General features: G+C 44.6%; 1 protein-coding gene across 3 annotated transcripts in view; it reads right to left on the reverse strand.

Moving 5' to 3' along the window:
* Positions 1-15015, reverse strand: part of nAChRalpha6 (nicotinic acetylcholine receptor alpha6) — a 190862-nt gene that overhangs the window by 48682 nt on the left and 127165 nt on the right. For 2 of the 3 annotated variants that reach the window (XM_043427003.1, XM_043427001.1), the window contains exons 7-9: positions 14001-14076; positions 12960-13154; positions 2174-2260 (exon numbers count right to left, since the gene is read on the reverse strand). In XM_043427003.1, the coding sequence (XP_043282938.1) occupies positions 2174-2260; positions 12960-13154; positions 14001-14076 (358 nt within the window). The remainder of the gene's footprint in view (positions 1-2173; positions 2261-12959; positions 13155-14000; positions 14077-15015) is intronic. The other variant, XM_043427002.1, reaches the window with a different exon arrangement.

Raw genomic sequence — 15015 nt, forward strand, 5'->3', positions numbered from 1 at the left:
TACATCTTCGAGGTGTGCCTAAGTGAAATATGCACTCAATATTCATTGCAAAATTTCAGACTCACTCGGCATGCTTCGTGAAAATAAGAGACTCAGCTCGGATTATCATTGCAGGAGAAAATTGGTGTTCGTTGAGTCATCGAAACACATTTTTACAATCGAACTATCGAATATGGTCGTTCACTGCTGTTTGGTAGCTTACTGCTAAAATAACTCCATCAAAATCATAAAAAATTTAACGATTTTTGGCTTAAGGTGAGATAAAAAATGTAAATGTGAGAAAAAAAAAAAACGGTTGTTTGACCATACGACAAAAGCTGCACGAACGAAACTGCTGAGTTGTCACTTCGGTCGTGTTTTTTTCGTGCCTCTCTTCAATAACTCCCTCGATTGGTTATTATCAAGCTGATTATTACGTCATTTTTATAAGTTTTGTTTATTTAAACACGCTTTGCCCGTTTATTATTTCTAACATGAGCGTAGCTCGTTGCCACGCGCATTATCAGATGCATTTTTATAGAGATGTGTAAATAAATTTGTATGTAGAGGAGAGAGAGAGAGAGAGAGAGAGAGAGAGAGAGAGACAGGGCTTGGGCGGAGTAAAAAGAAGTGGAGTTTAATGCGCTCCGCTGAAAGTTTGTGTGCGCGTGTGTGCGTGTTGTGAGTCCGAGAGATGAAAGATCTGTTGGGAATGTAGGGAGCGTGATATTCGCCGGTTTTTTAGTCCGATTGAGTGAAAGGTGAAATAATTAAACGCGGCGAGTGAGAGGGGCGGCGCGGCTCGGGGAAAATTTCTTTTGTTCTCAATGGAGCGCGGTGCGGCGGCTCACTTCACGATGAAACGTTTGAAGGTTTTCGCTTTAACCAATAAATTTGATCCTTTGTGACCGTTGGAATTCGGTTACGAGAGGTGCGCGCGAAGGAAGAAGAAAATCGTTGATAAAATATGGGCCCGCCGATTTCTCGTTTATTTCATTTATTTCGAAAGTTGTGAATTTTCCGCACAACGCGTTGGCTGCGCGCGCTCTCCCGACTGGAGAACCAAGAGATTATATTCCAAGCGATTTATTCCGCTGGAATAAAACTCGACATAATTGTTCCAACGGAGCACGATTTTAATGGAGTCTGCCGCGCGGCGTTAGAGGGAGCTGCGAATATACTCGGTTTTTGTTTCTTTGATTCCCCATAATCGGAGGCAATTGTCGCTCGACAATGGCTTTTTACTCCTCTGAACATTCATCCTCGGCCGATTATTATACCAAAATATCTCCATTTCCATGATTTTCCATCCGAATTTATCGATATTCCCGGTTGTGATATGGCGAAGAAGAAAGGCGAACGCAGAACGCGGCGGCGTCGTTGCGATGAGCTGGCGAAAGCCTCACTCGTCATACACTTTTTTGCAGAATCACTCAAAACCATGCATCGCGAGATGCGGGAACGTCCAAGTTGAAATGACTAATGATTACGGGAGCTAGGCAACTCCCTCGAAAAGTATCGTCGCGCTCGAAACACACGCTTCGTCGTAATAACGAGTTTCCATCGGGGCTATTTAGTGCACACACTATACACACGTATTTACGTACGGGCATAGATCCGCGATTGCGTGGAAAGGTTGTGAAAAACTATGGCAAAAGAGGGTGGAAATAACACAGAGTATGTAACAACACATATATTCGAAAAAATACATTCGTTTTTGCAGTGAGCTCGAAAATCATTTTATTTCCTCGAATGGCTTTCAAAATAAGACGACGAAAAAAAAAGAAAAAATATGTATTTTCCGTCTTTATACTCGACTGGAATAGGTTTTTCATAGTTTCTTTTTTCAAATGGACGACATTGCCTGGCAAAACGTATTTTTCGAATACAAATTTTGTGATGCGAGGTACACGGGGGCTGTGTGAAGGGTTTTTTGTTGGTAAATCCGTGGGTTGCGCTCGGGCAAACATACAGAGAGACAGACACACAGACAGACATTGGGGCGACGGAATAAAGGGATTTTGTTTGTTTTTATTATTTTAAAATCAACATTTTCCCCTGAGGGCTGCTTCTATCGGTTAAGGGACTATAATCAACATCATGAGGTTCGACAATTAGAGATTCGATTAGCAGGTGGCATCGGCGAGGTGTTCGAGTTGAAATAGAAACAAATAAAATGAATAATAATAGGTACCTATTAAGGGTACAGCGTCCGACGTCGTCGGCATGCTCTCGGCAACGAGGTTGAGGAAGACTGTCAGCGACAGCAGAATCGTCACCCCTGTGTGAGATATTGAGGATTCGTGTTGAGATAAATGAACATTTTCAGAGTTGCCGCGACCAAGAATACAGACACTGATTCATACTGAGAATAATAATGAGATTAACGGAAGTGCGCCATTAAATAATGATGGAAAAGCAGTATTTCGTGGATCGTGTGTGAGTGAATCGCGCATCAGTGCCTCCGACGGTGATGCTGCCCGCCAAGTTCGCCAAACTTGCTCCGGCCCCGTTGAAAGTATCACTGAGGAATGAACACGTCGGAAGAGAATGAAATTTGGAATCAACCGTAATGACAGCGGTGGTTGGCAAACTGGCGAATAATCGAGGAACGACCATTTCGAGCTGAGCGTGCACCGAGTTGGAAAACTTGTCTAATACCTTAACGAGCCTGAGAGCATCGATCGTGAAGCATTTTCGAGTCTCAACTATTTCGTTTTTTTTTTCGGGAAATTCGTAACCTCCTGGAAATGCATGGACGCAGTCGCTGATTACGTCAGGCCAACGTCCGGTTCGTAATGAGACTATTCGAAATTGAAGTTTTTTAAGAAGCTTGAAAAATCCGTCGAACGAAGCTCCGCCAATATATTTATCTACAGTTAGGAGGATTTTTATTTATCTGAGAAAACGAATTCATCACCTTTCACTTAGGCGCGCACGAGAGGCTGTAATTGATTTACGTCAGTCGAGAGTGGATTTGTGGGAACGATGCGGCGCGACCACAGAGACGAATCGAGGGTTGAGGAGGAAATTCGCAACTCTCGCTCCACCTCTCCTCTATATCTCTTTCGAAATCTCTGACTGCGAGTCCGTCGATAAGTACGCTCGAGGAGGAAACCTCTCGGGCAAGCTGTGGCCAAGCTGCTCCTAGTCGAATTGAAGCTAAAGCGAGGCGAGGAGCCCACGCGAAACGGGACTCGCAGATTACATCGATAAATCCAAACGGCGACTTCCGGTCGCCGTGACGATAACATCAACGATCCAATTAGTTCTGGTCTCTGGAAGAAGCCTCTCGGTTTCAACTTCGAACGTAGACTCTCCAGCTGTATACATGGACGAGCGTCGAAGCTGCATTACGTACTCGTGCGGCTCTCAATGATATTTTCGCATTCGCTAAAATCGCTCCACTGAATATTCTCTTCCGAAACTTCATTCATTTTACAACTTCGTACGCGCTGTTTTTACACGAATTTATGGAATATGAAAACCGAGTGAAATCCGTGCCAGTCCCGCATCTTGTGTCTTCGTTTCCTCTCTTTTTTTGTAGATTCGTCAGCAAAGTTTCAAAGGAAACTGAAGTACTTTTGGGAAGAGACTTCGCTTTGTTTGAACAGAGCTCCTGCGCGCTGGACACACTCGAGTACATTTTTCGATGGACGAAAGCCATTCCTGGGAAGCGTTCTCTTTCGGTTGAAAATCATTTGAAAAGGGCTTTGTAACAGAACGTTTCTCTTGTCGGATACTAAATTTTGGTAGGATTTTCGATCGAGAAATATGTGGACGCGTGAATCGTTGAAGAACTTGAATTCGGTGGATTGCATCGATCTTCAATTTCGTGCTTTCTTATCAGGCGAAATCCTTTTTGTTAACGCCTCTTCGCAGCCAAATTCTTGCTCTCGGAAATCTTGTTCACTTATGAGTCGGGAGAATTTTTTTCCATTTGTGCGACTGTGACTTTCCTTGGGATATTTTGAAGGATTTCTCGGTGAATGAGAGCTGGATAAAATTGAGGAGGACCTACGAGCGCTTGTTTATGGACTAACATAAGCAACCCTTTGTAATGCTAATGTGCAATCAAACGAGCTACTGGCGCACCACGAGCACGCATCTTGCTTGAAAATCCTATTAATATCACGGCTCCAGCAGCATTTATATAGCTATTGATCCACCAAAATCCCGTCCATTTATCTCGGGGGTAGGAGAAGACTCGTTTCCTTTGTGCGAAGCTCGGAGAAACCGAGGCGTGGACAAATTATTGGCTAATCAAGCGGACTTGCTTCAAAATATGTAAATCCAGTTTGGGATTGCTCGCGCGGTAGTGTTTGCGTGGTTTGTTTCCACTGGCGAGATTGCCACATCGATGGAACGGCGACGTTCGATCCTTAAATTCATAAAAATTGAGGATTTTCCAATAACGTTTCCCATCGAAATTCCCTCCCGAGGGCGAATCTCTCGCGTCCCGAGTTCGCCAGGAGCTTCGAAAATCGATTTTACTGCGAGGCAAAGTTCCGACGATGGAAACGAAGCGAGGGCTTTTGATCGGTTACGAATTTCGTCGAATTTCAAACCTTCGGAGAGAGATCCTTTGAGAACTGATGAGGAAAGAGGGACACTTTCAGGGCGACCATAATTAACGAGAGGTGCGGCAGCGCGGTTCGCAGAGTGGCCGCGATTAGGGCTCGCAGCACAGAAGTGACTCGATTAAAGGGAATCGTGTGAAAAATTTATGTGACCTTTGCCAGCCGCGATATAGCGAGCTGGTAATTGCACCGGAAGCTTGCCAAATGAAGCGCAAAACTTTTCTTCACTTCGGTCGCTCGCACCGCAGGATTTCACTTTTTTCCTCGATTTTTCATCAAGCAATCAAGCAATATGGAACGATGCGTAACGAATCACCGTTGCGATTCTTCACAATTTCGAAACTACGAGAACATTAAGGTATTCCTTTCGCATGAGCGTATTTTCTCGTCACCAAATTGGGGCACGAAATTTGAACTGATTCCTAACCTCCGAGGAGTCGCGGTTACGTGTGTAACAAAAGCTTCTGATTCTGCCATTTTTCCAACTTCTATCCTCAATATCTCTTTCAAGCATTCGGAAATTCTTCATTTTTATCGTCGCTATGGATTCCTCACATTTATTTCCATCTGTGAGGCAGCTTGTACCAGGAATTTCGAATAATTTAGTACATGAATTATTGAATAGAAATTTGCTCATGACGTAAGCTCCACAAGCTCCATAAGTTTTAATTCTTTGTTAAATGTTCGATAATCTGACCTGAAATTTCGCCAATCTATTCTCAAGCACTTCCACTTCACTATTATTTAGACTAACTTATTTGCAGAATATCCGGGCTTCTGGAAGGAATACCTTAAATGCGTTTTTTCCTTGGTCGTTACATTAATTTAATCATCCACTGCATTAGAGATCTTGGCTCGTGGGATATCGAAGTGTATGTACATATTCGCGCGTCCGCGGAGGGGCCGGGCGACGGGTACTGTAGGGAATCTTGGTGCAAGGTTTCCCTGCGGAATTTGACGGTGCCGTTAATACCATGGAAATTTCATTAATACAGACACGCTCGGAGAGGGAAATTCTCAACGGAGAGAAGTACATCCTCGGCTGCGGTATGAATACAAGGTTTATGCAGCTGCTCTCGTAGTCCTCGTACCTCATCATACTTTTCCGGACGTGAACTTGGCCGAACGCGCTGCTAAATTCAAGCTGCTTTTTAGCGGTGCCGGTTCGACTGAAAAACCGTTTTAATGCTTCGTTTAATTAAAAATAATATCAAACGAAATGAAAAGTGGGTTTTTGGGCGTGAGGTGGCTGTTAGTCCGAAAGTAATCGGATATTCGTTTCGGTAATTAAAGTGTTTTCCATAGTGTTAACACAACGCTGGGATAAATCGAGCGTGCAACATGGCGAAGGGATTAGAACTTTCAATTTGTTTTTATCCGGTACATTAACACGAGGGAGTTTATTCATTCGCCCCGTCGCGCGGCAGGGTCGGTAATGCGGAGCCGGGAGTGAGGGAGTTGCTAGCAAAACGATCGCGTCCTCGCGAAACTGTCCCACAAGCTTTGCGAATAAATGGTACGCGGCCCGGAGAGAAGGACGCGCCGGGTTCACGAGCCTCAAATTTAGCATAAAATTGTCATAGATTTTGCTGCCAGGCTGCTTTTTCCGAGGCTTTTTCGATGGGGATCTTCGAAAATCCCATCACCGAGTTATAACACGGGGCGTCGCGCGGGGAAAAGTTTCACTCGCGACGTTACGAATTTCCAAGGGCAACATTGAAGTTTGCTATCTCGAGGGCGAGCCGATCGGAACGGCTGCGCGAACATCCGGGACGCCTCGGTCCTTTCCCTTCTGCCAGGAGCCATTGCGCGAGCTCCTTCGCATTTTCAAAGCATCGAATTCACAACAATGTTTAAAGCCTCGAATATACCCACGCGGATTCTCCATTAAACGGCCACTAGCCAAGCGCTTCCGGATCATTAGAGAAAGCGCAATGTTTCGTAAATGCTGGAACAAAGCATTGATCAAGTGCTCGGGAAATAAGTGCAGTTATTAGCGCAGCAACAGCATCGCTGGCTGCTCTGCCTGCTCGATGTGGAACGAGAGGTTTTGAAGAGCGTCGAATAATCAGCTCGGTAATAACTGTAACTTTAAAGCGTTGAGGCGGCAGTGGATCGGGTGTCGCGCGTTCCAGCACATGGCTCGTAATCTAATTGGCCTCCGTAGCCAATTACTAAATGCGAAGCAGAAGCTACCGTTGCTGCATTCGGCAAAATGGGCCACGACGCTATCGCGAGCCTGTGTACATGAGCTGTATATTATTATCGGGGAGGAAGACTCGTGTATGTGGCTCCAGGGCTTCAGCAAAATCCATGCCTCCTCCTGCCCTCCCTGCCGCTCCTGTATCTACACAAACGATGCATTCATACTCGAGCTTTCCGCGAGTGTGAACAGCCAATGTACAATGCAATTTATGCTCCGATTTGTAATTCGATGTGGTCGAGGTCTCAGCCTGTCAATGATTATTTCCATCTGCACGCAGAATTCCGTGGATTATACGCGGAGAAACGCGTAAGCATTGTCTCATCAATCGTCATAATTACGTTCCTATTGATCTCATTCAGTTCTCCACTATTTCGCGATAATTGCTGTGAAGCGAGTCGACTGAAAAGCGCCTCGGAAGCCTCGGTTTTTACCAAATTTGATAATGAATTTGTTGGGAATCGATGAGAAAATTGTCATTATTGTTGTTATCCCAACTCTTTTTTTTAGGATTCGAGATTCGTTCGGAGGCGTCGCGATCCGAGTCGATTTGCATGGCTGATCACGTCGAGTCGGCCCTTCGCTTCGTCCACAATAGAGACACGAGCGTGCCTCAGTTATAAATCGTTGACCGGATTAGTTCTTGAGGGCTTTCATTCCCTTGGGATCGCAGAGTTTACGCTCCGGTTGGAGAGTCCGACGGATCATAATTTCAGTAAAAACAGTGAGTGCTCCCCGCCGTGCGATGACGGGAGTATAAATGCGGAGAAAAAACAATTGTGTCGGGGTGGCAATAAAATTTTGAAAAATCGTTGCATCGAAGTGACAATGAATCGGGAGCACTCATTAAGCTGAGTACTTCGTTATGGAGTGCGGAGGCTTTTGTTGGGGCGGAGCGTGACCCACGGGGCTGAAAATCTGTTGTAGGAGCGGAAGAAAAGACGAAACTCCGCGGTTGTAGAAACTTGCTTGAGCACTTTTGTTTTTTTTCAATCCTCGCGTCGCTATTCGCTGTTTTTTTGACAGCTGATGCCCCCCCATTGAGAGAGAAACACGCTGATAACAGCTCCGGCATTGCTGCGTGCCTGACTCGGCATTTTATTTGGATTTTTTCGAATTTGAATGCGTTCGGTATCACACGGGACGGATCTATCGCTCGCGTATCCTGTGTGCAACGAGATACCTCGATAAATACAAAATAACGTGCCCGCTCTCTCTCTCTCTCTCTCTCTCTCGCTTGCTCTTATCAAACGAATATCCGACCTTTTGAAAAGCTGGCAGAGCCCTCCTGCATACACCGCGTAACGCTGCACACACGGCTCTGTTCTTCGGCTCTCGTTCGCACCGCTCTCTCGAGCAGGATTCACCACTCGGCGAGATTCATTCGCTAATGTACACGCTGCTCTTTTTGTTTCCTTCTCCAATATTGTCCCTGTATGCAGCCGTCAATGTGTCCGTGTCTTCTCGCATATTTCCCCACTCTTCCCGGTTCACCTTCGCCTTTTTTGTTTAAAGTTTCAATCCGTGTCGATTGCAAGGGATAACAAGAGGCCGCTGGGAAGGCGGTACGCGTGTGCTGCGACGATTTCATATGTCAAAGTGGCGAAGGCATCGACACACTCGTCGTGCGAGAGACTTTTTGTTGCTGCGGCTGTGCTTGCGCCCGCGTCCACTCCTTTCGAGAGCAAATATCCGACGAAGTTGCTTTTGACGTCGAGAGTTTCGACGCGTGCTGCCCTGCGTCAACTAACTCACCGATCTCCCTTCCTCGGGGATTCCCCCGCATGGGAGAATTGTTTTTACCGATTAATCTCCCTCCCTGCTTTCGTGCGTTGATGATTCTTCCGTTTCAATCGTTCAACGCAACAAGCCCGCAGATCCCACGAGCAGCCACTGTTTTTACACCAGGCGAGTCGCATTGCAAAACAAACACGTCGAGGTTTATCCAGGCTCAAGTTCACCAGCGGAAACAGCTGAAAAAATACGCCCCTCTCGTCGATACGCTCTGCTCCAAGAGAGCCGGAGCTAAATAAGCGAATCCCAGAAAATTGGTGGCAACGCGGAACCTCACTACTGTCGAGACCTCTTGATTGATGCGCAGAATTGATGGAAAGCCCTCGCAAAAGTGCACATTTACAGAGAACGGAGGAACTCACGAAGAAGAAAGAAACCTCCCTCGGAGGTTTGCTTTAGCGAATGAAATAAAAACGATGATTTTTCCGGTGCTCAAGCGTTCAACTCCGGCAGACGGAAACTTACGCGTGTCTTCGAGACGGAAGAGACGAGGAGAGCCACGGGGAAAATAGGAAGAAAGACAGGAGAGCGAGCGAGAGAGAGAGAGAGAGAGAGAGAGAAAGAGAAAAACTTTAAAGCAGATGGGCAAAAATGGAGATGCGGGAATAAAACAAAGTCTCGAGTTCTCGGGAGTGCAAAGGAGAGTAGACGACGCTGGGCAGCAGGCTGTAAGAGAGATATAAGAAGTTGTAGCGAGACGAATATAAGGACGAGAGAAGCAAATGAAAAGAAGACCTTCTGGCTTCGCAGTGAAAGCAAATGAAGGAATGCGGTGTACGGTACTCTCTGTCTCTATGAACCAAGTATGCATATATGCATTGCTATGCGAGCGTGTATATATGTCAATGATACGACGAAAGAAAAAATGAAGGGAGGAGGAAGCTCTCTCTTTTTCTTTCGTTTTTTCCTACGCTCGTACTTGATGTCTCGTCCCCTTGGGATTTTCGCTTTCTTTTTGCCTCGGAAGTACCTCATTTTTCAAGATTTAATAACGTGCCACGCGAGACCTGGCGATTCCGAGGGACCAACAGAATTTGTACTTCTCTCAGTATCTTTCGCTGCCTCACGAGAGCGGCTTCCGCGCTTTTCTTCTTCCGCGCACAAAGTCTCATCCTCATACACTCGCACAGATCCACATGCTCGTTTTGTTCTTCGATCCCAAAATGAGGCGCAGAAGCCTCGGTATTTCATCGACTCTCCAACAGCACATCGAACCTGCTTATCTTTCTTCAACTGCGCGCATACAAACTTGAATCGCGAAAGTGGACTCGGCGAGACTTGACTCCCGACAACCGAAAAAATCTAATGAAATTTCTACTCGTCGCTCCGAATTCCGAATGCGATTTTGAGCGAGTGTTTTTGAAAACGCCACGAATGCCAACCACCCGATGCGAGCTAAGGAGCCTCCAACCGAGCTGGATTTTGATGAGAATTTTTACGAAGCCCCGGACCTCCTGCAAGATTCGATGCTCAAGAATTGAAAATAAACAGCATCGTCAAAAGGTCATACAAGATAGAAAAAGGTCCGAGGTCGAATCGCAACGATGGTCGGTTCACTCGATATTTTGAAAAATAAAGAAAAACAGCGTTAAAGTTGGGCGGATGTGCGACTTTAACATAAAACCCTACGAAGATCCGAATCACGTACGTTCTTTACACGGGGAACGAGGACAGCTCGCGGTCTCGCTCGGACAACTCCGCAAACGTAATTCTCCTCGAGAGTGTCTGTGTGTGCGCGCGGGGCTGCGCTTTTGTATTCCCGTTTCCGTACAGATCGATATATCTACGGGTCGGAATAGCTCCGGGAAGTTGCATCCGACCTCGCGAACATGTGTCTCGGCTTGGTAAATTTCGGTAGACGTTGAAGCTTCGCTTTTATATTTTAACAGGACTTTTCCGATATGCGACTCGATTTTATGAGCTGGAACGGAAAACATAATCACGTATCAGCCACGAAAGAAACTCGGCTGCTCCGTGCTCTTCCAGCAGCTTGCAAAAGCCTCGGAGTGGGGGGCTAAAAGGAGACGCCGGATTACCATGCTCCGCCGAGAGCCACCGGAGCTATCGAAAATCCATCATTCTCGCTTACGTTCTCCAGGCTCCTCCTGCTCTCGTTTCGCATGTGTGCATTTGGAATTTTCAACAAATCTCCATAAAACCGGATGTTTGGATACTTGAACGCCTGATAAATCACGTGACGCTCTTACGTATTCGAAAGACTAAGGATTTACTCATATTTTTCGTGCTTCAGTTCGCCCTCTGCCTCCACAAAACATCAGTAAAGTACGTCGTGTTAAATCGAATATTCTAAGATAAAATCTAACTCGCGGTCTACGGTTTTCAATTTCGCTGTTTTCGAAATAAAGGGCAACAATTTTCGGTGTAAATCTTATTATTGGACTGCAGAGAATTGCGTGAGTTTGAGCTTTTATATTATCGAGTATATATAGAGGAAAATTTTGAAAACGTGTTTGCTATTCTCGTTATAAATTTTGCAGATTTTTTAGTTTTCGTGGCCCCGAAAACGGCTCGAATTTCTATAAATTTCCCTCCGTCTTTGTCCTTCGTAGTCCATCTTCGTGCAACTCGACGTCATTTATCGTGTATCTTGAGAGATTGTTTGAAAAATAATGAAAGCTTCGGAAAAATATGATTGCGGAATGTCCGAACGAGCGTTCACCTCTTCCTGCTTCACAAGTGGAGATTTCCATGGGCCCGAAGAATTCGACGGCATTCGGAATTTTGTTGGAGAAAGAAACGAAACCGTTTCACACATGTGAATCCCTTCGAAAATAGTGCGAAACTGTGGCTGCGCGAATGCACGCATCAGATGAATCAAAATTGTGTGAAAAAATGCGGAGAATAGTTCCTCAAACTAGAATGATGACCCGAGTTTTGCATAGTCCGAAATCAGGCAGAGACGCTGAACATTCCACAGGGTTTTGCTGAAACGTCGCGATCATCGTGATGTGTCAGGGATGGTAGAGGCGCATTCATCCGTCCTCCATTCATTCCTTCGAGCTAACCGTATTTAGATCATTTTATGTTTAAATCAATCTTTGATTATGTACTTTTAATTATAAATACTGATAACATAATCTCTTTCATTGAATTTTCGTTGAATCACTCTATGTCTTAGTCTCGTCGATGCTTAACCCGTAGACACGTCACTCCCTCGAGGTCACGCACTCGCCGCACTGGTGCAAATTTGCACTAGGACTTTTCAAAACGTTTTTATTTCCTCCATTGATGTATAGAATTAATCTTACAACGAGACTTTTCAGGGATAACAATTCCTCGGTAATCGATTACGATCCATTAAAAAAATTGAAAAATCAAATTTCATTATAAAAAAAAATGGCCAAATTGAAGAAAGAAATTATGGAATTCTACGCATTTGAAATTTTCGTGGTTGCAAATTTGCACCAGTGCGGTGTCTACGGGTTAACAATAAAACGCAGTAAATTTTTCAAATAAAAGTCATAGAAAAAAAAAAAATAGAAAAAAAATAACGCACATCTGATTGCGGACGAAGGTGTTTCACTATAGTACAATAGTAAACGGCAGTAAAAGAGTACAACAGTCAAGTAATAGTTTAGTGGCACTGTAGCACCATAATTATGTGTCGCTTCGTGTTAGTGTACGTGTGTGTCTGTGTGTGCCGGAAGAATACAAACTTTCGTAACAATGAATTAGAGTTAATTATAGTGGTAGAGATAAAATATAGGCTGTTGCAAAATTAATGCTATGTGTAGGTACTTTGTGGTCAAATACTGAATATCATAATATGTATCGGATAATATAACTCTAAATGGGATATATAAATATAGAAAGTAAGGATTAAGGGGACGTAGACTAGCAATATAAATAAAGAAAAAGAACCACAGATAATAGTTTACAGAAACACAAATGCAATCATCGAAATGTTACTTTTTTTCGATAAATCATCGCAATTGGATTTACCGTTTTGTTATTTACAGGGGTGAGGATGTACTTGAAGTATTTTGAGGGTATTTTTGAAGACTTTGAAATTGAATTGAACTGTCGAAAAGCCAGGAAAAATATCGTTGAATCCGTCTTTTGAGGAGATTATTTTTCTTTCCATTTTTTTTTTTTTTTGTAAAGAGATTGAAGTATCTAATTTTGTCGGGAAATTCAACAAAGAGTTCGTTTCATCGGTATTTTTGTCATGCTGAAGTAGATCGAAGGGATTATATTGGCTCGAAGAATTGAATTTCACGATAAATGGTAGCTCGTTTTGTAAATAAATTCCTGAATACTTATTGTCCGTGGAACTCTTTTTGGATTAGTGGCTGATATGGTGGCTCAAAGAGTTAATAAATATTTTGGATTTTGTGTTGAATATTTGCGCAAGCGTAAGCATGCAGAGCGGGTTACTTTACCTAAGGTGAGCTTCTCGCCGGAGTCCGGTGGGAGGGTGAAGCCGAGCAGTGCCATACTCGATATAAGTACACAGGGCACAATGAGATTGAAGAAATAATACAGGGTTCGCCTGCGAATCTGTATCGTGAAGGTAACGTCGACGTAAGGCTCCGGGCAACACTGATAATTAATCGTATTCTTTTTGCCCGGCATACCTGTAAAAATAATTTTTTTTTGTTTTAGCGACTGTTTTTGACGTGCTGGATTTCGATGCACGAGTGATGAATTAGACGACGATAAATCGTCTCCTGATTCATCATTTTCGCGCATTCGAGTCTCACTCACTCGCACATTTGAATCGTATTTTTCGTCTTTAAAGCGATCAAACGAATAACAGCGTGAATGAAGATTTCGCACACTTCGCGTCTCGATTGAGTGCATGCTCGACAATATTATTTTTACTCTCCTCAATTTTCAATCGACACTTTCATTGCCTGGCGCACTAAATTCGTCGCATTCATCGCTCAGGCAATAGACATAAAACGTACGATCGACGAGGGCTTTACGACGACATGGAATCTCACAGTTAAAACATGAAAATGTTCGTGCACCCCACGGCCTCGTATTACCATGTCGTATATGTCGATATCGCCTTCGTTCGGGGGCGTGAATCAACGTTTCATTTGGAAAATATGTTTTACACGTGATATTCTTCGTGCAGGAAAAGCCACTGAAAAGCGGCATTGCTGCTCGTTAAGGAGGAAAACTGATAATTCCGAAAAATCATGGCCCCCGTATGCGAAAGTGCGAGGCAATGAAAATTGATTTTTATGCAAATTGTTTGTCCCTTGAACGTCGCAAAAGCGAGCTCTCGACTCAATAAAATTTTAAATTCGAGTTCCCGAACTTTTGACGCTTTGGAGAGCGAGAAATTGGGCTTTCTGCGTTCTCGAAATTCGAACGAACATTCGCTCCGAAGACGTCGCGAGCGAAAAGAAAATTGACGCATGACACACCGTCCAAACGTTATAGTTTCGACGCTGTACACGCTTCGGACTCACCGATGAGGTACCATTCTCCGTTCGTGATGAAATCAGACAAGTCACCGCCCTCCTCCGAGTTGAGTACCAGATCAAGCTACCAAGGTCAAAGTTCGATTAAGACATTACACGCTCTACGGCATTCGGGAAAGTTTATCGGTATAGTCACGTGCTCATGCTCCAGCGAAACAGATTTTTAAAAAAATTCGTGACAACAGAAAGATTTGTGGTGCTACACTCGACGGGCTGGTCGCGAAGGGCTTCGCTCCGGAATTTCATTGCGAATCCGAGATGCAAATCGGCCATTCGAAAGAAAATGAGGTTTCGCAAGTTCCACGCTCTTTTTCTCTTCCCCCTTCCATTCGAGCTGCGACGTACGAGCGAAATTTTGAAAAAGTTCGCCCGCGACGCGCTTCGACTCAGCGGAAGTTGCTACGCAGACGCCTCGTCGTCTCCGCCAACAAAAGAAAGCTTCTTTCTGTGCGCATTCTCCCGTAAACCGGATGCAATTTTGCGTTAAATCACAAAATCATGCTAGATTCTGCGGCAGAACGGAGCACAGGCGAGAGGCTGCGGGAAAGAGGAGCAGCATCGTCACCGGCGTCGAGCGAATTCCGAGCGACCGAGACTTCCGCACGCCAACTTCAAGCTAGACTCTTCGCTCTTTTAGTTTCCCACGAAAAAATCTGCTCATCCGCGGCGGAACGGACGGCGGATCAATGACGCCGGTATTTGCATTCGAATTCAGAGCTTCAGGATCGAAGTCATTCGTCGACAAACTACGTGACAACACAAAACATATTTTCTACACGCTTCAACATTTTTCCTTTTGTTTTGTTTTTTTTTCGTCGAAAGCAAACAAAAAATGAAAGGAATAACAAAAGAAATTCAAGCGAGCCTCAGCGAAGCGTCGGATTTCTGGTCACATGCGAATCTTCGATTCTACGATCCCGTTCAAATCTCTGGCATCCGTTAAGGGACTAGCGCATTGCCGGCCTGCTAAATTTTCCATCGATTATCGATCGCCGGGAATCGA

This window comes from Venturia canescens, chromosome 8 (assembly GCF_019457755.1).
Source record: "Venturia canescens isolate UGA chromosome 8, ASM1945775v1, whole genome shotgun sequence".
Classification (NCBI taxonomy): Eukaryota; Metazoa; Arthropoda; class Insecta; order Hymenoptera; family Ichneumonidae; genus Venturia; species Venturia canescens.